Source organism: Archocentrus centrarchus, chromosome 24 (genome assembly GCF_007364275.1).
Source record: "Archocentrus centrarchus isolate MPI-CPG fArcCen1 chromosome 24, fArcCen1, whole genome shotgun sequence".
Taxonomy (NCBI): domain Eukaryota; kingdom Metazoa; phylum Chordata; class Actinopteri; order Cichliformes; family Cichlidae; genus Archocentrus; species Archocentrus centrarchus.
Window position 1 is genome coordinate 5,290,248 of NC_044369.1, and position 21,678 is coordinate 5,311,925.

At 42.8% G+C, this 21,678-nt stretch overlaps 3 protein-coding genes across 5 annotated transcripts in view; 1 reads left to right on the top strand and 2 right to left on the bottom strand.

Annotated features, from left to right (window-relative positions):
- LOC115774020 (plasminogen-like) overlaps window positions 1–7,827 on the bottom strand; it is a 31,101-nt gene extending 23,274 nt beyond the window's left edge. Inside the window, exons 1-2 of one of the 3 annotated variants that reach the window (XM_030721023.1) lie at window positions 7,672–7,827; window positions 2,395–2,504 (exon numbers count right to left, since the gene is read on the bottom strand). The gene's annotated coding sequence lies outside the window, so the exon portion shown is untranslated. Of the gene's footprint in view, window positions 1–2,324; window positions 2,505–7,671 lie in introns of all 3 variants that reach the window. The other 2 variants (XM_030721022.1, XM_030721024.1) reach the window with 2 other exon arrangements.
- Window positions 1–11,655, top strand: LOC115774022 (solute carrier family 22 member 2-like). The gene is made up of 12 exons (XM_030721026.1): window positions 1–462; window positions 1,178–1,225; window positions 1,340–1,443; window positions 1,946–2,100; window positions 2,345–2,513; window positions 5,604–5,718; window positions 5,909–6,009; window positions 6,087–6,301; window positions 9,727–9,835; window positions 10,017–10,129; window positions 10,718–10,817; window positions 11,047–11,655. Exons 1-12 carry the CDS (start codon window positions 109–111, stop codon window positions 11,114–11,116), a joined length of 1,653 nt encoding a protein of 550 aa, XP_030576886.1. The 5' UTR covers window positions 1–108; the 3' UTR covers window positions 11,117–11,655.
- The window catches only part of plg (plasminogen), a 17,705-nt gene continuing 7,130 nt past the window's right edge, over window positions 11,104–21,678 (bottom strand). Inside the window, exons 9-19 of the mRNA XM_030721025.1 lie at window positions 20,671–20,795; window positions 20,425–20,584; window positions 19,449–19,630; window positions 19,206–19,354; window positions 19,020–19,113; window positions 18,435–18,549; window positions 18,055–18,129; window positions 17,823–17,963; window positions 16,436–16,542; window positions 15,066–15,211; window positions 11,104–11,523 (exon numbers count right to left, since the gene is read on the bottom strand). Coding sequence (XP_030576885.1) covers window positions 11,362–11,523; window positions 15,066–15,211; window positions 16,436–16,542; window positions 17,823–17,963; window positions 18,055–18,129; window positions 18,435–18,549; window positions 19,020–19,113; window positions 19,206–19,354; window positions 19,449–19,630; window positions 20,425–20,584; window positions 20,671–20,795 — 1,456 coding nt within the window. The 3' untranslated portion in view covers window positions 11,104–11,361. The remainder of the gene's footprint in view (window positions 11,524–15,065; window positions 15,212–16,435; window positions 16,543–17,822; window positions 17,964–18,054; window positions 18,130–18,434; window positions 18,550–19,019; window positions 19,114–19,205; window positions 19,355–19,448; window positions 19,631–20,424; window positions 20,585–20,670; window positions 20,796–21,678) is intronic.

Below are 21,678 nucleotides of genomic sequence, written 5' to 3' on the forward strand. Positions count from 1 at the left end.
ATGAGGTTTCAGCACCCCTAAAGGCAGTCTCATATTTTGCACTGATCCATACTTTGTTGAACAGCACAACATTTCACTTTTCTTGATAGCTTAAACTTCACTGTGGTGATGACGACCTTTGACGAACTCTTGGAGGAGGCCGGGTCATTTGGTCGCTATCAGAGGCGTGTCTTCATCTTGCTCTGCTTCGTGTCGTTGCCATTTGCAGGTGTGTACGTCGGCATCGTCTTCCAGGGTTTCACCCCCGATCACTGGTGTTGGGTCCCTGCAGTAGTGGAGAGGAGGCAGGCCTGCACCTGGAGCCTGGATGACAGCCGCAGGCTGACGGTGCCTTTGGTCAATGGCTCTGGAGTGCTGCAGTACAGCACGTGTGAACAGTATGAGGTGGACTGGAACACCACGATGCTCGACTGTGACACACAGGAACTGGACCTGAGTGGAGTCCCACTTACAGCATGCCAGGTCAGTCCCTACATGACTGTTTTTAGCAGCTTTGGTTTATTTGTTAATGGAGAAAAATGGGTGAAATTTAGGGTGAACTTTACAGAGTTTTAATTTGTGTGCATTAACTAATGGATTTAGTACAGTTTATAGGTTGTAGACACAAAAAGTAAACTAAGGATGCTTTAAAAGGATTTTGTTCTGCTCTGTGGATTCAGTCTCTCTCAGTCACACTCACTCCATAATGTTGATAATAAGGATCTGTGGGGGGCAGACCATCTGTTGTAGAACCCCTTGTTGCTGAAGATAGTTTAGACTATTTTTATTTTATAACACTGGCTGGATGTTTGGACTCATTGTTATGATTCTGCAGAATGAATTAGGTTGGGGTGCACTGCTAATATATAACAGTCTCCACCTTCAAGTAGAAAGTACAGAAGTCTGATAAAGTCACTACTGTACTCTTTCACTGTACAACACAAACTTTCAGTTTTTGGCCACAGCAACTTCGGACTCAAGGACCATCAATTGCAGTATTCAGCAGTTTTCTTGTGAGCAGCAGCGTCAGAGACTGAAAAAAAAGTACCAAAAACTGAAGTTGCTGTGATTTTTGGTAACCTTATTAATCATATTACACTTTGTCCACTGGGAAAGACAGATGGCTGAAAAATGCAGCTGAACAGTCTCAAGTAAAGTGTTTAATCCTCTGTACTAGACTGAATGTTTTTTGTTTTAGGATGGCTGGGAGTATCAGTATGAAGGCAGGAAATCCTTTGTCACGGAGGTAAGAAGAAAAATAGCATACACTTCATATGTTTGCTAATATTTTACTAAACCAGCCTTGAGGTTCCCAGTAGAAGTGTAGAAATGTCCTTGTTCCTTTTATTTCCTTTTTCAGTTCAATCTAGTGTGTTCAGATGGATGGTTGGTGGACATGTACCAGTCCACTCTCAATGTGGGCTTCCTGATTGGCAGCTTTACCTTTGGCTTCTTTGCTGACAGGTGAGCCTCCAACAACCATGATTTCATAAATGATTTTCTTCATTCAAGTACTTCAAGTTTTTTTTTTTTTTTTTTTTTATCTAATAAACAATTAGCTCTAAATAAATTAGCCAAAAGTCCACTCTTATTGCATGACACATTTCTGCAAAGCCTCGTGTTTTTTTGTTAACACTATCACTCTGCTAGTGAGCCCCTTTTCCCCACATCACATGCTGATCTGTGGTGTAACTTTGCAACAGTTGGAGTCTTTTCTGCTGTTGTGGTTTTAAAAGTTCTTCTAGTTCTCTTGTTTTTTTCTTTTTTTTTTTTTTAGCTTTTCATGGTATTGTTTTGTTTTTGTTCAGGGTATTGTGTCTACCTCAGAAGTCGAGGTGTGCGGACAGAGCGAGATGTATATCGTTTCGTTCCTCCTGAATGACTTGAAATCTCAGTTACATTGTAAACCAACATAGCCTGCACTTCAACAAACCCCACCTAATGTATTTTCCATTTCACTCTGCAGGTTTGGCAGGCAGATCAGTTTCTTGATATCCAACATTTTGAATGTAATAGCAGGGATCGCACTGGCTGCATCTCCAAACTACATTTCCATCCTGGTGTCCAGGACCATTTTTGGCTTCAGCATCAAGGGAGGCTGGATGACCTCATATGTGCTGCGTAAATGTTCATGTTTTCTGAAACTGATATGTTCTGAGGCATCTTTTTAACAAAATATACAGAAATCGTATGGCCAAACTTTAGCCCTGCATATTCCAAGGATTTACATCTGTATTAGAACTTACTTGAATTGGTGGAATTTATGCATTTCTTTGCGCACTTTTGGTATCTCAGCTTGTATTTTTTCTTTGTTTCTAGCAAAATATTTTAATTAGTTTTAATACCATTCCTGCCACTCTGTCAGTCACAGAGATCGTTGGTGTGAAGTACAGGCGCACAGTGGGCATCTTGTACCAGATGTTCTTCAGTGTGGGCGTCCTCATCCTTCCTCTGCTCGCCTACTTCATCACCGACTGGCGCTGGCTGCAGGTCACCTTCACTGTACCTTACATCCTCTTCCTGTCCTATTATTGGTAAAAATAATCATATTTTAATTTTTAAATGGACTGTCACTGATTAACTGTAGCCTTGGGTTCCCTTCATATTACAGGGTTTGGTGTCTCATGTAAAAATGGCAATTTCAAACAACAATAACTGACCATTTTACTAGAAACTCAATACTAAGAGTTGGTTGGGCCTGCCTTTGCTTCCAAACAGCCTTAATTATTGATGAGATGTTGGAAATGTTCCTTCTATACTCATGAAAGAGGCTAAACATCGCTACGGCCGCAGACTGGAACAGCAACTACAACAGTCTGACTCCAGGGGACTGTGGCAGGGACTACGCACCATCACGGACTACAAAGCACCACACACACCCGGTGAGTGCCGACGCTTCTCTGGCTGATGAACTCAACATCTTCTTTGCGCGCTTTGAGTCGGGAAGCCGACAGCCCGCTGCGCTCCCGGCCGGAGGGGCGGAGACACTCACTGTGACGGAGCGCGACGTGAGGAGGGCGTTTAGACGTGTAAACACCAGGAAAGCGGCTGGACCAGACGGTATTAGTGGACGTGTCCTTAAGACCTGCGCTGACCAGCTGGCACCTGTGTTTACACTGATATTCAACCTCTCACTGAAACTGTGTGTGATTCCCACCTGCTTTAAAAAGTCCATCATAGTCCCTGTCCCAAAGAAACCACACCCCAGCAGCCCCAATGACTTCAGGCCCATAGCACTCACCTCTGTGGTGATGAAGTGTTTTGAGAGACTCATCAAGACATTCATCACCTCCTCACTGCCCACCACCCTCGACCCACTACAGTTTGCATACCGGCCAGACAGATCCACAGATGACGCCATATCCTTCCTCCTCCACAAGACCCTTTCACACATAGACACTGGTAAGGGGAACTATGTGAGAGTGCTGTTTGTAGATTACAGCTCAGCATTCAACACCATAGTTCCCTCCAGGCTGGTCTCTAAGCTGCTGGACCTGGGCCTGGGCCCATCCCTGTGCAGGTGGGTTCACAGCTTCCTGACCAGCAGACCACAGGTGGTACGAGTGGGTCACCTCACCTCATCCTCCCTCACCCTCAACACTGGATCCCCCCAAGGCTGTGTGCTCAGCCCTCTGCTGTACTCACTGTACACCCATGACTGCGAGGCCACGTCAGAGTCCAACGTCATCATCAAGTTTGCTGACGACACTGCTGTTGTGGGACTAATCTCTCACAATGAGGAGACAGCCTACAGGAGAGAGGTCTCCCGCCTGGAGAACTGGTGCCAGGAGAACCACCTCCTGCTCAACGTCAGCAAAACAAAGGAACTGATCGTGGACTTCAGCAGGAAGCAGCAGAGGGACTACCATCCACTTGTCATCAGTGGTGCTGAGGTGGAAAGAGTGGACACTTTCAAATACCTGGGAGTGACCATCTCACAGGACCTGTCCTGGACTCATCACATAAACATCACTGTGAAGAAGGCCAGACAGCGTCTCTACCTCCTCAGGCGGCTGAGAGACTTCAAGCTCCCACTCAAGGTGCTCAGGAACTTTTACACCTGCACCATCGAGAGCATCATGCGTGGGAGCATCACCACCTGGATGGGAAACTGCACCAAGCAGGACTTCATGGCCCTAAAAAGGGTGGTTCGTTCAGCTGAACGGACCATCAGAACCACCCTCCCCAACCTGCAGGACATTTACACCAAGCAGTGCAGGCTGAGGGCCATGAAGATCCTAAAACAGCCCAGCCACCCCGGACACTCTCTCTTCTCCCTGCTCCCATCAGGCCGGCGTTACCGCTGCCTGAGGGCTAAGACTGAAAGGTTGAAGAAGAGTTTTTACCCACAAGCCATCCGTCTGCTCAACTCTGAGCCCTAACTGGACCATTATTGCACAGTGTAAATATTATAATTTAAAAAGTGTGTATAGTGTATAGTATATAGAGTATAGTGTATAGTGTGAATTACTTTTTTTTTATTTTTATTCTTCTTATTTATATGTGTGTGTATATAAGGTTGCAGGTACAAAATACATTTCACTGTGCATTGTACTGTGTATAACTGTGCATGTGACAAATAAACACTATCTTATCTTATCTTATCTCATTACATCATTTTTGTCAACATAACAGTCCACTAACAACCAATCTGTAAAGGTCATTCAATCTCAATTTATCGTGGGCTTTCTGAAGTGAACACTGCCCTATGCACTGTCCCTACTACCAATATCACTAAAACCAATGAGCTCATTCATGCCACTGTCACAGTAATCCTAGAAGCACTCAGGTATAAGATCAAGGATGCAAGTACAGGAAGCCCTCCATGGAAAAGAAAGCTGGAAGGATGTTAGTCAGTTAACTGACTGCCAGCAACAGAGACCCTCTAGGGGCTTGGCAGGAGGTCACCGCTGGTGAATGTAACGGGACACCTCAGGAGGCTTAGTTGGAGATCAGCAGTGAAGGAGACTCTTCAGAGGCTGGTGTTCGCGAAGGTGAAGGGACACCTCTGGTAGCTTGGCTGGGGGCTGGCGGAGGCTGAGTTAATGAGGACCCTTCAGTAACTTAGCTGTGAGCTGGCAACAACGGAGAGGGAACTCCACAGGAGGATCAGCAGTCGACCAATGGTTGAGACAGAGTTGGCAGGCTCCTCATTCTCAGCCCACACTTCTGCCAAGAGGGAAGCTGGTGAAGAGCATACCAAAGCACCAAGCTCCTGGGTTTCTGGCAGACCGGGCAGCAGCATCGATGTGGAGATGCTGGCTAAAAGGAAACCTGTCCAGTATCTTTGGGATTATGGTTCATATGTGATGTACCTCATGGTTTTTGTCCTTTGACGATGCAGGAAGGACTCTTCCCTCTAAGTAGTGAAGCAAAAAGTAAGGTTATGGAGGTCAAGAAGGTGGGCAGCAATGTACCACATCTTCCTCTTCTACTGCGGTTTAATTACTTGTTCTATAACCATAACCATATTTTAACCATTGTATATTTGCCATTGTCGCTTTCCAGGTATTTATAAAGCCCCTCATTACAGTATAAATCTTTCCAGTTAAGACTTGCGTCTGTAAAGCTGCTCTCCTGAAGATCCTGGGCATGTTAAGCCCATGTGGTTTTGTTTCTGTCAGGTTCATCCCCGAGTCTCCAAGGTGGCTCATCTCTCAAAACCGTTGCTCCAAAGCTTTGGAGATCACTGAGGCCATGGCCAAAGAGAACCAGAAAAAACTTTCCAAGATTACTGAGGTAAGTCAATTTAATAGTTTCTAGACAGCAAGTATCACAAAAACATTAAAGAAACTATTAATCTTTATTCAGCAAACAAGTGTATCGGGTTTTAGTATTTTAGTACCACCATTTTATATCATTCTTGATCCTACCTGGATCTCATGTGTCCCACCTGTGTTTTTTTTGTTTGTTTTTTTTTCCCCTCCAGGCACTGACTGATGGTGAAGGTGAGTCTGCCTCTGCCTCATTGCTGGACCTGATCAGAACTCCAAAAATGAGAAAGCACACTCTCATCCTCATGTTCAACTGGTGAGACTCACCTAAAATCACAGATGCTTTCTTCCTACATGCAGGAGATACTGAACCTTTGTGTTTGTGCTCTACAGGTTCACTAGTGCTGTGGTTTATCAAGGCCTCATTATGCGGGTGGGGATAGCAGGAGGAAACGTCTACATTGACTTCCTCATTTCTGGCCTAGTGGAGTTCCCTGCTGCCTTCCTCATCCTCTCCACCATTGAACGTGTTGGCCGGCGCCTCCCGTTTGCCACCGCGAACATCGTAGCTGGAGCTTCCTGCATCATAGCTGCCTTCATTCCCGACAGTGAGTTTTATGCATAGATTATAAAATATGGACATGGCCACCACAATGTCACCCATGGGTGTTTTGAAACCAGATGTTACAAACAGGGGGTGGATCTGGCTGAGAAACCAGGGGACACACTGGCAGAGTAATGACCACCAAAGCATACTCTGCTGTATCTTTTTGGCTGTAATGAGGCATGATAGTTTATAAAATAAACTTGTGAATGAGACCTTTAACACAACAGTGATGTGCTTACTGAGGCCATAGATTGAGGGAAGCAATGGGTCATTTTTTCAGTCGTCTTCTATATAAGACTTCTACAACCAGACAGGTTGCCACCTACTGTCCATGAGAGGTACTGCAGGTTTAAGGCACTTTTACATTGGTTTCACTTTACTTTAGTGATGATTCACAATTATCAACATTTCCCAAAGTGTACAAAGTGTAACGTGTGTGCAAAAGTACATCTCTTCTTTTGTTTTTTTTTTCCCCTCCCATGTGAATGTGTACTGCACTGCATGTACGTAAAATGTACACGCCACCACACTGTACACAGTGGCAGTGGAGCGATTTGTCATCTGAATAACCGGTCTTGTGCCAAGAAGTGATTTCCTGTAACTGCCCCAAAAATTAATGCTGGTATTTATATTGTTGTAAATGACTTGCCCACCTATAATCTGTCAAGCATGTCTCAAACATCATCTCTTATGAATGATATCAAATCATTTTGAGTCATAAAGAACATTTCTGTCACATGGTAGAAGCTGCAGTCAGTTTTTGGCAAAGTGACTTTCACATATTCTTTATTAATTAGGGTAAAAATGATCACTGACATTAAAAATGTCGTTTTTCCGAGAGACCTGCCAAGAGGGCTGCAGAAATGGCAACAAAGATAACATTACAATTCTATAAAGAGTAGCCAAAAAGGACTGGATTGATAATGTAGATACAATAATATAAATATATTTTCAAACCAATTCATGTCTTCATTTTATATATAAGCCCTTCATAAATCCTGTGCACCACAGTGTATTTAGCGATATAAGCAAAGATAAAACTTTTTTTTTTTTTAAATCGGAAATCCCTTTTTGACACAACACCGGAAACCTGAAAACTCCGCTGTCACCGAGTTCAGTGTGTTTACACCGCTCGTACTGCGTCCCTTCGTACGCTATGGCATCTCCCGGACCGAGGGGGACACCCCACCCCACCCCCAGGACCTCGATGCGCCCTTTAGTGACTTCTAGCGATTTTTGAGACAGCTGACAGCAAGTTTTGTTACACAAAAGTTGGCAACAGTGCCGGCCGCCGATCACCAGATTACGCACAAATATACGGGCCAGCATAGATGAAAACACGCCAGGAACATGTAACATTAATGTACATACCTTCTGAATAATATCCATCACCGTTTTCTGCTGATTACTGCGTACGGTTTCCATTTTTGGAACAATGCTTCCACTTCCTTGTTGAATTTATCTCCGGCGGCTTTGGCTGCTTTCTACACCTGCTGCGCGGCACTCGCAGCTTGTTCCTGTCTAATATCGTCAGTAAACTCATTTGTGAATCAATGATGGACTATTTTAAATAATTCAATCAGGCCTTTGAACTGATCCGCCAGACCGAAGGCCATATCGCTGCAGACCACGCAATAGTGCAGTGGTGTGGATCCATCGGGAATTGTCAGTGTTGTGCCAAAAAAGTGATCGTCTGCCAAAATAGCGATTTCCGGTATTTGCCAGAAAATTATTGCCTCTTCTTCTAGTGGTTTTACTGGTGGTTGGCAAACCAGCTTAGAGGTGCATTACCGCCACCTACTGGACTGGATGCTGAAATTACATCGACCAACCGACATTTTCTAACCATTTGAAAAACGTATGTTAACTAGTGGTGTGCGATACTGCAAGATTTGGTATCGATCTGATACCAAATCAGGGCCAGTATTGCTGATACTGATATCGATACAATACAATTTTAATAATTACGGAGAATTTTCATGAAGTTTAGTGATTTTTTTTTTTCCTTCGGATCATCCATCCATCCATTCGCTTACACTTATCCTATTCAGGGTCGCGGGGGGGGGGGGGGGGGGGGGGGGGGCTGGAGCCTATCCCAGCTGTCATAGGGCGAAAGGCAGGGCACACCCTGAACAGGTCGCCAGCCTGTCACAGGGCTAACACAGAGAGACGAACAACCTTTCACACTCACATCCACGCTCCCATTAACACCTACCGGCAATTTAGAGTAGCCAATTAATCTAACCCCAGTAAGTGCATGTCTTTGGAATGTGGGAGGAAACCGGAGTACCCGGAGGAAACCCACGCAAGCACGGGGAGAACATGCAAACTCCACACAGAGAGAGGGAGAGGCCTGGGAAAGGTGGAATCAAACCCAGGCCTTCCAGATGGTATTCTAACTGTGAGGCAGCAGTGCTAACCACTGCGCCACCGTGCTGCCCCCTTTGGATCATTAATTAGTTAAAAAACAGGATAGAATTGGGCAAAGTTTACAGGTAAATAGAAAAGACTTTATCAAAATAAAAGTTTTTGTTCTGAAACATTAGAACAGTAACAAAACAGTTTCCCCCGTATATTGTGATGTCTGGAATTTTTTCTTAAATAAAGTGTACAAAATGATCAGTCAAGAACAAATTAAAACTTTTTTTCAGGTAGAGGGTTCAGAAAGTATAATACAAAAATGTAATAAAAAATATCCCTTCATTCACTAATTTTCTGGATTTTTTTCTTAAATAAACACGCTGTACAAAATTATCACTCCACAATGTTATAAAACATTTACACTTCCGGCCCCTTTTTCAGACAATTTGATATCAAAAATCTAAGACCATTTGTCCGTTTAAGTTACTTTTTTGACATTTCACTAACTCCTCTTAATTGGAGGGGAAAGCGTAATGTCAAAAAAGTAACTTAAAGGGCCAAATTGTCTTATATTTTTGACATCAATCACGGGCCAGAAGTACGCGGTGGGGCCGGGAGTTTGAGACCGCTGACAAATTCCTTTTATTCCCAAGTAAAATATGTTATGTGTCATGTGACGGTGTAACATCAAAACACTGCAGGGAGGGGAGGAGCAAAGTGTACCTGCTCAGTGCTGTGACAGGAGCAGCACTTAAACAGTCAGCTCACATCTTTGATGAAATCGCAGCACTGCATACAGGAGAGAAACTGAAGCTAAAGTATCGATCTCATTACAGTGATATTGATCAATATCAATACCAACGCTGGTATCGATATTATCGATATTTGGATTGATCCGCCCACCACTAGTGTTAACCCCCTCCCCCCTGTTGTATGCTTTGGAAAACGTCGATAATTGTAAATCTTCCCTTACCAGAAGCTACATCCAGCTTTTATATATGACTGATGGTTAGTCAGGTTATGATGATAAAAACAGCTGATGCTGGATCTCTGCGTGTGTCTCAGGCTTGTTCTGGTTAAAGACGGCGGTCGCCTGTATCGGTCGGCTGGGGATCACCATGGCCTTTGAGATGGTGGTGTTTGTTAACACAGAGCTCTACCCCACATATATCAGGTGAGGACCGGAGTGAATTATCTAATCACCTGCTGGATTTATTACCAGGAAGTCTTATTTATCCTAGAGATAATAAAAGCAAACTTACAGTGACGCCGACACTTTGGTTAGTGCATGTTATACTGCTTGTATGTGAATGTAGAGTTAACATTAAAATCTCCATCATTGTGACTGGAAACAGGAACCTGGCGGTGTCCGTTTGTTCCACTCTGTGTGATGTTGGAGGCATCGTGTCCTCATTCCTGCTGTACAGACTGGCTGTTATCTGGCTGGAGCTGCCTCTCATCATCTTTGGTGGGTTTCTGCATGTAAATGAAAAAATACAAACTCAAATGAAGAGCGGTAGTGCAAATGTCTGCACTGCCTCAAAAATCAATAATTCCTTGTCTTTTCTTTGTATTTAAAGTAATGTTAGATGCATAAATTAAATTAAATTAAATTAAAATTAAATGTATACATTTTTATATTTTCTTTAAAGGTGCTTACTCTCAACATATCACTTGAATGCCACTAGAATTAAGGGATGATGACCTGCTTCACCTCCTGAGCCACAGCCACCTCAGAAGCAGATGCACCTGCTAGAGCAGCTTTAATTTAATGATTTCATCTCTTTAGTTTTCTCATTTTGGTTTGGCATTCAGCTGCTTTTATTCATTTTGGTTATGATACATTCTTATGATATTGTAGCATCAATACTAAGTATTTAAAGAATAATATCTAGATTTAGCTAAAGCTAAAGAGCTAGCCCTAATTTTTCACTTTGTTTTTTACTGGATTGCAGCCAAAAATAGCAGCTCTGTGATTATTTTCTTTTCTGCACGGTTTAAAAAAAAAATAACTGTACATTGAAACTGAGATTGTCTTTATGCTGTTTTGGTACAGGAGCCGTGGCAGTCATAGCTGGAGGTTTGGTACTGTTACTGCCCGAAACCAAAGGAGTCCCTCTCCCTGAAACCATCGATGATATCGAGTTCCCCAATCGGTAAAATATCTCCCAAATCTGTCAGTTGATACGCAGTCAGAATCCAGATTATTAGGTACACCTAATGCAGTCTAATACTACAGTCTTTGAATATCGGTCTTGAGCACTGAACAGCACTGGGTATAACTTATTCAAAGAAAATAAAGTTTAATGTTTCCTACAAAGAGGTTTTTTGCAGTTTTGATGCATCATCTGTGGGTGTGGTGGCAAAATATTTTCTTTTTCTCAGGCAAAATCAGAGCAAAGTGGAGAATCATCAAATGAAGAATCTTCTTAAAGCAGATCAGACAGCTGAATGATTACTTTTTATTTCACTCAAACACAAGAAAGGAGGTTTTTAATACATTTTGTATGAAGTAACATTTCCTGGTTTTATTTTCAGCTCTTTCAGAAACTTTCCTTGTTTTTAAAACCACTAACATGCTCTGCTCATAGTGCATCCACCTCAGGTAACAACACCTAATACCAACCTAACAACTTTAGTCACACCAGAGCAGAACATCATATACATGTTAACACATCCTCAATAATAAGATGACAGCTTTTAGTTGGCTTTGATGGTTCTGTCGATCCAGTCCACAAACTTAGACACTCGAGCGTAGACGCCGGGTTTCATGGCGTTGGCGCACCCCAGACCCCACGATGTGACACCCTGCAGGACAAAGCTGTTCTGCGCATAACACACCAGAGGACCGCCGCTGTCACCCTGCAGGAAGAAAACACATGCAGCAGCAGGCATTTAGATTTTTAATGGATATGTTAGCCGCTTTTGATGGCGTTTGGGTTTTTAGTCAGTTTGACTGTGAGATTTTATTGCAACTCTAATTTGATCATGTTTGTGTCAGTATTTAAGTCTCTGGAGCTTGAAAAAGGCGACTGGACTTCTTTTTGTTTCTTGACGACGTTTCACCTCTCATCCGAAAGGCTTCTTCAGTTCTCAACCAAATGGTGGAGAGACCCAGGTATTTAAACCCCTGTGGGCGTAGTCCCCTGGAGGTGGTTATGACCCTCTATTGATCATGTGCTTGAACACATGTGCCCAGGTGTGAAGGGGGCGTGGGTCATATTTAATCAGTGGTTTCAGTTGAAACCAATTTAGGACTCCGCTCCATTGTTTCCTGTGGCCTATTGAGGTCACTGGAACAAAGGTGTGAATGGGGGTTGAGACGTCTGGGAAGGGAGCTCAGGACAGCACTGTAAGCGGGGGAAAGTTGGTGACGTAATCCACCTCCTCTGTTCAATGATGGTTGTTCACAGTGGACATAGATGGCTTCTTTCACTCCTCTTTCAAACCATCTGTTTTCCCTGTCCAAAATGTGGACATTGGCATCCTCAAAAGAGTGCCCTTTTTCCTTCAGATGCAGATGTACTGCTGAATCTTGTCCTGTCGAGGTGGCTCTTCTATGTTGTGCCATTCGTTTGTGAAGAGGCTGTTTGGTTTCACCAATGTAGAGGTCCGAGCACTCTTCACTGCACTGAACAGCATACACTACATCGCTGATCTTGTGTTTGGCGGGTTTGTCCTTGGGATGAACCAGTTTTTGTCTTAGGGTGTGACTTGGTTTGAAGTATACTGAGATGTCATGCTTGGAGAAAATTCTTCTGAGTTTCTCTGACAAGCCTGACACATATGGGATGACAATGTTGTTCCTCTTGTCCTTCCCATTCTCTGTAGTTTGTGTTTGGCCTTCATTCCTGTGCATCTTAGCTGATTTGATGAAGGCCCAGTTGGGGTAACCGCATGTTTTGAGGGCTTTCTTAATGTGTGTGTGTTCCTTATGCTTCCCTTCTGCCTTAGAGGGAACACTTTCCGCATGGTGTTGTAGGGTCCTGATCACCCCAAGTTTGTGTTCCAGAGGGTGGTGGGAGTCAAAGAGGAGATACTGGTCTGTGTGTGTGGGCTTCCGGTAAACTTCAATGTTGAGGCTTCCATCTTCCTCGATAAGCACCGCACAGTCCAGGAATGGTAACTTGTTATCTCTGGTGTCCTCCCTGGTAAAACGTATGTATTTATCCACTGAGTTAATGTGACGAGTGAAGGCTTCTACTTCTTGGGTTTTGATTTTGACCCAAGAAGTAGAAGCCTTCACTCGTCACATTAACTCAGTGGATAAATACATACGTTTTACCAGGGAGGACACCAGAGATAACAAGTTACCATTCCTGGACTGTGCGGTGCTTATCGAGGAAGATGGAAGCCTCAACATTGAAGTTTACCGGAAGCCCACACACACAGACCAGTATCTCCTCTTTGACTCCCACCACCCTCTGGAACACAAACTTGGGGTGATCAGGACCCTACAACACCGTGCGGAAAGTGTTCCCTCTAAGGCAGAAGGGAAGCATAAGGAACACACACACATTAAGAAAGCCCTCAAAACATGCGGTTACCCCAACTGGGCCTTCATCAAATCAGCTAAGATGCACAGGAATGAAGGCCAAACACAAACTACAGAGAATGGGAAGGACAAGAGGAACAACATTGTCATCCCATATGTGTCAGGCTTGTCAGAGAAACTCAGAAGAATTTTCTCCAAGCATGACATCTCAGTATACTTCAAACCAAGTCACACCCTAAGACAAAAACTGGTTCATCCCAAGGACAAACCCGCCAAACACAAGATCAGCGATGTAGTGTATGCTGTTCAGTGCAGTGAAGAGTGCTCGGACCTCTACATTGGTGAAACCAAACAGCCTCTTCACAAACGAATGGCACAACATAGAAGAGCCACCTCGACAGGACAAGATTCAGCAGTACATCTGCATCTGAAGGAAAAAGGGCACTCTTTTGAGGATGCCAATGTCCACATTTTGGACAGGGAAAACAGATGGTTTGAAAGAGGAGTGAAAGAAGCCATCTATGTCCACTGTGAACAACCATCATTGAACAGAGGAGGTGGATTACGTCACCAACTTTCCCCCGCTTACAGTGCTGTCCTGAGCTCCCTTCCCAGACGTCTCAACCCCCATTCACACCTTTGTTCCAGTGACCTCAATAGGCCACAGGAAACAATGGAGCGGAGTCCTAAATTGGTTTCAACTGAAACCACTGATTAAATATGACCCACGCCCCCTTCACACCTGGGCACATGTGTTCAAGCACATGATCAATAGAGGGTCATAACCACCTCCAGGGGACTACGCCCACAGGGGTTTAAATACCTGGGTCTCTCCACCATTTGGTTGAGAACTGAAGAAGCCTTTCAGATGAGAGGTGAAACGTCTTCAAGAAACAAAAAGAAGTCCAGTCGCCTTTTTCAAGCTCCAGAGACTACTATGACCTGGATAACTGAGAATCTACACAGACATATTGTCAGTATTTAAGGTGACAGGCTGACCTTCTAGCTCCCTAATAAAAACTACGTATGATGCTGGATTGCACTGATACACTGTTGCGCTGTCAGTTTCAAATGCTGTTTTTCCAGCACTGGAAACTGTTTCCTGCTGTGTGCTACTGTGAGAAGGGGCAACTGTGGAAAACAACCTAATTCTCCACAAATGATCGAAAAATTATGTGACAAAAAAGGCATCTATAACATTTACTTTGATTGAGCCTTATCATTGTCGTCTTCATTTGCAACTTTTTACTCACACTGTCAGAGGACTCCTGCTTAATGGACCTCAAACCATGTGTGAGGGTTTTTTTTTGTTGTTACAAGAACCAACATAACATTTTTTGTTGTGAAGAGTCCAATTAATATAAAACCCTTGTACTGAATCCTCTTTGTGCTCACAGTTCTTTCTGTATTGATGTAAACCTACTGAAATTAAACCTAAGGCTTGGCTTGGTAATGTTTAATGCTGAACCACAGATAACTAGCCAAATACTTACTGTAAATATGGACAAATCACATGTATAACAGATAAAAGGAGTCAAAACATTTATTTCTAATTTTAGTATATTTTAGTCTAATTTTAGTATCCTGAAAGGTTGGATATTAACATTAATATTAAAAGCTTGATCTCAACTTTTTTCCCTGGTTTGAATCATCTTACATCTCCACTTTTTTTTTTTAATATTTATTTTATTGCTCTGTAATTTTCTAACATCTTAAAACATCTTTTAATTTGGTATTAACTTAATGGTCAGCTGTTGAAAGAACTTCCTGTAGATCAAACTAATGGAGCGTTATGAATTTACTATTGCAAACATTATTTCTCATGTATTTTGAACTGCTGTAAACAGATTAAAAAAAAAAAAACTGCACGTGCATCAATTTCACATTTGTATTTTGCTGTTGTTCGTACCTGGCAGCTGTCTGTTCCTCCCTCGATATTTCCAGCACACATTTCATGCTCTTTGACTCTGCCGTTCAGGTATGCCGGACGATTACACACCCTGTTCTCAATCACAGGGAAACCGGTTTCCTTCAGGATGCCTTCACCTCCCGTACCTGCCAACACACCTCTCTACAGTTATCCTGCTCACCATCATCATAAAATGTGTCTTAATACAGAAACAGTGGAGGTTGTTTTCATAAAGATAAATGCTTTCAACAACTTTTTCTACAGTATGTTGAATCTAGTGCACTGGTCTTTATTTCCTTAAAGGTTTCCTTAAACACACCTGTGTAAAAACAAAGTTTAAAACATTTGACAAATTATACAGTCTTATGCCCAAGACATCTATGTACTGTATTGTGGTACAAAGATATTCAACGAGGTTATAGTAAGGCATAAAATACCATTTTCAACCATGTCCAACATGAGACATCAGCATCATTCAAGCTAGTGTTAGCTCATCATTTGTACAGCTAATTATGATGATTGTAACATGAATTATGTTAACATCATAATTAGCTTTTTTTTTTTTTTTTTAATTTAAAAAATTGGACATAGAAACTTGTTATACTAGTTATAAGTTGTCCTGTTGGCCTAAATAGGTACACTAGAACTTTCTGGTAAAACAGTGCCACTCTGTGGTGAAAGGTATTCATTACATCTTTCTGAAGATTTTTATTATTTTATTTTTCTTTATTATTTTCTTCTTCTTCTTCTTTTATACAATGAAGTGCCTTTAATATAGAATTTAAAGAGACACTCACTAATTGTTTTTCTATATTAATCAGCTCTGTGTTGAATTTGTAAAGCTTACAAATGAGTTCAAGTGATTTGGAGCTGTGACAGATGAAAGATGACCACGGTGAAGGAATCATCTTTGATCAAAGCTCCAAAACGGTGGTGCTGTTTCCCACAGTGAGAGGTTTGAAGCCAGCTGTCGTAAAATTCTTGCAACCAAAAATAGGCTGGAAATTTAGTGGAGCGACATCTACTAATCAGTCATGAGAAATGCACCATGAAATAATGCACCATTATCAAACATGCAAAATGAAAAGGAAGGAAGTAAAATGTTCCAAACAAAGAGAGCATAAAAACAAACAATGGAGGACCAATTCAGTAAATATCATCAACTGTGCAGTCTACAAGCATCAAGCTCGAGAAGTTTATTAGACCTAAATGTGGCTTGAAATGAACTTTGAAGATTGCTAAAATTACAGTGTTTAGGCGCCTTTAATCAATCTGTAAAGCAATCTAAAAAGTCAGGTTTTTATCACCTCACTCTGAAATTCAAATAATTCTCTCGGAGACAGACCAGAGCACACATATATGTAACCCACCTTGAGTCTCGCCCCATCCAGTAACATAACACTCTGTTCCACTGGGAACTATATAGTCCTTTTCTGGCAGACAAGCTGGCTGCACTTTGTCTGATAGTAGCACGGGTCTGAAAACACACAGAAACATCAGATTCAGTTTGAAGGATAAGAAAAGGGGGGCAATTAATAATTGTCACATGATCAAACTTATGTCCCCAAAGGACTTTTTTTGTTTTTTTTTTTTAAATTGTCCAGAAAAACCTCTCCATCAATCACCACCTTATCATGGTATGTTCCAAGGATCCCAGGGGCTATCTTGTTTGGGGGTTTCTTCCCCCTGGTAGGGCCTCCCAAGGCAAATTGGTCCTCACTGAGGAGCCAGGCAAAGAGCAGTTAAAATGACCCTTATGAGAGGAAGATCAGAGGAACAGTTCACCCTCCTCATGATAAGGTTATGGAAGCTCCACCCTGGAGCCAGGCCTGGGGAGGGCGCTTGAGAGAGAGAGAGCACCTGGTGGCTGGCCCTTAACTTGTGGGGCTAAGCTGGACGCATGTTTCCCTTCTGTGGGACCATGATGTATCGTGTGGGTGGGGTGCTGCTGACTTTAACTATATATGGTCGGGTGGTAGAAGTAATACTTTGAGGACATCCTTAATACCATTGACATACCTTCTGTAGAGGAAGCACTAAGGTAATTTAACAATTCCTTGGGGGTAGGGCCCCCGGGGTAGATAAGATTAACCCTGAGCTCCTGAAGGTTCTGGCTTTTGTAGGGCTGTCTTGTTTGACACACCTCTGCAATGTTGCGTGGAGATCTGGAGTGGTGCTTCTGGACTGGCAGACTGGGATGGTGGTTCCCATGTTCAAGAAGGGGGACTGGCCCTTTGTCACAGACTCTGTTCATAATTTTTATGGACAGAATTTCTAGGCATAGCCAAATGGCTTCCACCTTGGTGGCCTCAGAATCCCATCTCTGCTTTTTGGAGATGATGTGGTCCTGTGGGCTTCATCAGGTGGTGGCCTCTAGCTTGCACTGGAGTGGTTTGCAGCCGAGTGTGAAGCATCAGGAATTATAATCTTCAAATCTAAGGCCACAGTTCTCAGCTGTAAAAGGGTGGAGTGCCACTCAGGTCAGAGTTGCTGCCACACTTGGAGGAGTTTAAGAATCTCGGGGTCTTGTTCAGGAGTGAGGGAAGATAAATGCAGGAAATAAACTGACAGATTGGCTGCACTGATGCAGACACTGAACCAGTCCATCATGGTAAAGAGGGAGCTGAGTGTAAAAGTGAAGCGGTCAGTTTTCCAGTTGATCTGCATCTCTGCCCTTATGAATGAACCCATTATTTCTGTGGGTTTTCACATGTTTTTTATTAGCAGCTGACCTGAGATAGTTAGACCCATACTAACCTATCTAGTTTGAGCAGAGCAATATCCGCTCCATTCGGTCCCAGCACCATTTTCTCAAGTCCCCTCTCTTGTTTTGATGACTCAGTGGCTCTCTCAGTGTGGATACCCAGCAATACCTTATACGCTGAAGGGCGAGTGGACCTACAGTGTATAACATGCAGAAACATAAGCACTAATTAATTAGTGTTTGCAGAATTTGATTTTTAGGTGTTAGTGGTGCCATTGTTCTAACCTCTCGAGGCAGTGAGCAGCAGTCAGGACCCACTGAGGGTCGATCAGAGTTCCTCCACAGAAATGGAAACCTGTGCTGGTAGAATAACACGTTTATTTCAAAATATGCAATGAGATGCAGCAGCTTGCATTCATAAGCACAGATAATAAGAGGCAACAGTGGTAAAAAAAAAAAGCGAATTGACAAATAAAGAAAACTCAAATACTGTAACATATCAGTGTTGACATGCAGTTTATTTTTTTAACTACAAACAAACTAAAATAAATGTGTTTATAGCATTAATAGTCAAATCTACTGAAATTACTCAATATCTTTACATGTCTGTTGTGGAAACTGATGGTATTTTATAAATGTAAGTCCTTTTGGCGTTATATACTCACCTGGTCCGGAGGCTGATTTGCCAGGGCCATGAGTGAGCCTTCGACACGCAGCCGCCGACAATACGACCAAAACAGCGCCTTGGTTTGATGGCTGGTGTTCCACAGCTCAGTCCAGCTGCAAGGTAATAGTTCATTATGATGAATTCTCACAAGAGGAGTGAAACACAAAACACTGAGTTAGTCTGAAGCAGTGTTAGTTAATAGAAAGAAGACTTTACAGCCTCGTTGGCCACAGGAAAATGAAACTGTTGGATGGACAAAAACAGATTCTGTTTAATCTATTTGAAAAGACTTGACGAGAGTTGTTTGAGTCCCATTCACAGTTCTGAATAATGTGAGTTACAGTGTTTTGTTTTTTTAAATTAACTTCACTGAAATAAAATCAGCCGACTTGTGCACTGCTGTTAAGAACAGATATGAACCGGGCTGGACCCACCGTGCAGCCCGGTCGGCAACACAGCAGGAAATGAGTGAACGGAAAGTTTACCGAGCTAGAGTGATGCCAGTAGTGTGGTTAAAAAATTGATCAGAAATAAAAATAAAATATACTGAATTTTAACACCATCACAAATAATGTTCACGTACCACAGTCGGGGATCTGGCAGTAGTCCCATTTCTTGTTGCTGTCAGTAGTGTAGCACCACGGTCCGTTCACATCGTTGTCTGGGTTTCTGCAGCTCTGGCAGTGGACAGAGGGGGAGAGTTTGGGGGGGGTGAAAAAACGCCTGCCCTTACTCAAAAGAGTTTATAGAGCCACACCCACATACTTACATTGCCTTCCAGACCCTTGGTGGGGTGAGTCTCTGGGGTGAAGCTGCTGTGACTGTGAGGAGTCTGAGCGCTCCAAGCCTGGCACGTCACGCCCAGCACAGTAATGGAAGTTGGACCTCGGTATGCTTCTCCATTTCCAACCTTGCAGTCTAAAGGTGCAGCAGAGAATCAGGAAGAGTGAATGAAGGGTAAAACAAGCAAGCACAAAATGTAACCAATACATTTTTTATAAAGTTGATTCACTTTCTTCTGGTGGTGTCTGGGTGGCAGTGGAGGGGTACTGAGGTCCAGGACGACTGGTTCCTGAAGGCCTGACGGGGCATTTCTCCAGCTTGCAGTATTCCCAGCGGACTGTGGGGTCTGTAGTGTAACACCAGGGGGCTCGGTCCCCATCAGGGTTCCTGCACAGATTCCTTCTGAGATCCCTGTTGAAAAAGAAGACCTGGAACTTTAGAACATCTACCTATGCAGCAAAGTATTTTTTTTTTAGCATCTGGAGTCACACCTGGGGAGGAGCTAAAAATCCTTTTTGGTTCATTTCTGATGATTGGAACTGCTATTTCTGCCTGATTTGAACAGGCCTAACACTGGGAGAGAAAATGACCAACTTTGTTGAAATTAGTGGGAGATCAATCTCATCTGGAGGTAGGGTGAAGGCTGCTTTTCCTCATCACTGAACAGAACAGGTCGACTCCGGTGGCCTCTTCCTGGTGTTGTGCCAAAAAGTGATCGTCTGCCAAAATGTGATTCCCGATGTTTCTGTGTATTTTACTATCCCAAGAATGGGATGGGATATAGCACAGTAGTAAACATGGCCCTGACCCAGCTTTGCTGAGACATGTTGCTGCCATCAAATGCAAAATAACCTCATTTTGTTTAAACATTTGAAGTTTTTCTGTTCTACTGTGAGTAAAATATGGGTTTATGACAATTGCAAGCCATTGTGTTCTGTCCTTATTAACAGTCTACATGTCTTGTACATGGTAAATATCCTTGTGTGCAGTAAATACTTCCTACTGCTTGTGTGGAATCGTTTTATAAGGCCTTGTGAAACTCTTGCTCACTTATATTTAGCTACTATTTTGAAAATAAAGTGAAATTAATCTTTATTTAATATTTTTAACCTAATTCATAGTGCACTGCTTCTCTGTTTCTGGCGAGAGATGGCACAAGTCAAATTTGTGGCACTTCATAAAAAAACTGCCATCCTGATACTTACGCATTAGGGTAGACATCTGGAGTTTTCACATGTCTGTGAGGAGTCATGGAACTCCATCTTTGGCATTTTTTCCCACTGACGGTCTCTGATGTTACACCCCGATAACTGGAGCCGTTCCCCTCATAACAGTCTTCCTCATCTGGGGGGATCACTGGGTCATCTGCAGCAAGAGAAAGAAAGGAGGAAGATTTGTGGGTACATTTTTTGCTTGAAATCTAAGACAAGATAAGTTTGCTAAAATTGTACCTGGTCCAGGCGTATCCCCGCACCGCGTCACGTTGCAGTACTCCCAGCGAGTGTCGGGGTCAGTTGTGTAGCACCAGGGCATCCTCTCATTGTCGGGGTTACGACAGTAGTTATTATCTAGACCTCTGGCAAAGAAGAATGCAGATAAACACAAAAATGGGGCCACAAAAACATATTTATGTTGACATTTGTTTGTTTTTTTCTCCTTTTTTCATTTACATACTGGTTAAGTTGTCATGTGACATCAGATCACTGGCTCCCGTGGGAGTTAGTTACTTTTACCAGGGTCTTTAAACCAGAATGCATGACAGTTATTCAATAAGAGTCACCACTGAAACACGCTTCCTTCTTTTTTTAATTTGAAATACACTTTTCCAAACCCTTTAATACAAGCAGTATGGTCAGTCCATAATAGTCTAAAACTCAGTGGTAAGTTATTTAAACTGACACTGAAAATAAGTTACACAAATTAGTAACAACTACATTTACCGCTGCAAGGAAAGTGGATTTTCTGTCAGTAAGCAGTGCATTAAATTGCTGTGAAAGTTCAAGTTTTGAACAGAGTATTTGAATTTCGGAAGTTGAGAGGTGATGAACATGAAACAGATGGAAAATTGACATCCTTTTGTAGCTGTTTCATGGAGATTCCTTGCTGGATCAGTGATTTGCCCAATACAGTTCCATGATGGAACTTCTTCTTGTGGCTGCTTCTTTTAAGGGGTTACCACAGCAGATCATCTTCCTCCATCTCACTCTATCCCTATCATCCAACCCTCTGCATGTCCTCCTTCACTACAACCATGAATCTTCTCTGTGGTCTTCCTCTTTTCTTCCTGCCTGCCAACTCCTCTGCACATGTCCAAACCATCTCAGCCTAGCTTCTCAACTTTGTCTCCAAACCACTCAGCCTAAGCTGTTCCTCTGATATACCCTGTGTATCCTGGTCACTCCCAGTGAAAATCTTAACATCTTCAGCTCTGCCACCTCCAGCTTGGCTTCCTGTCTTTT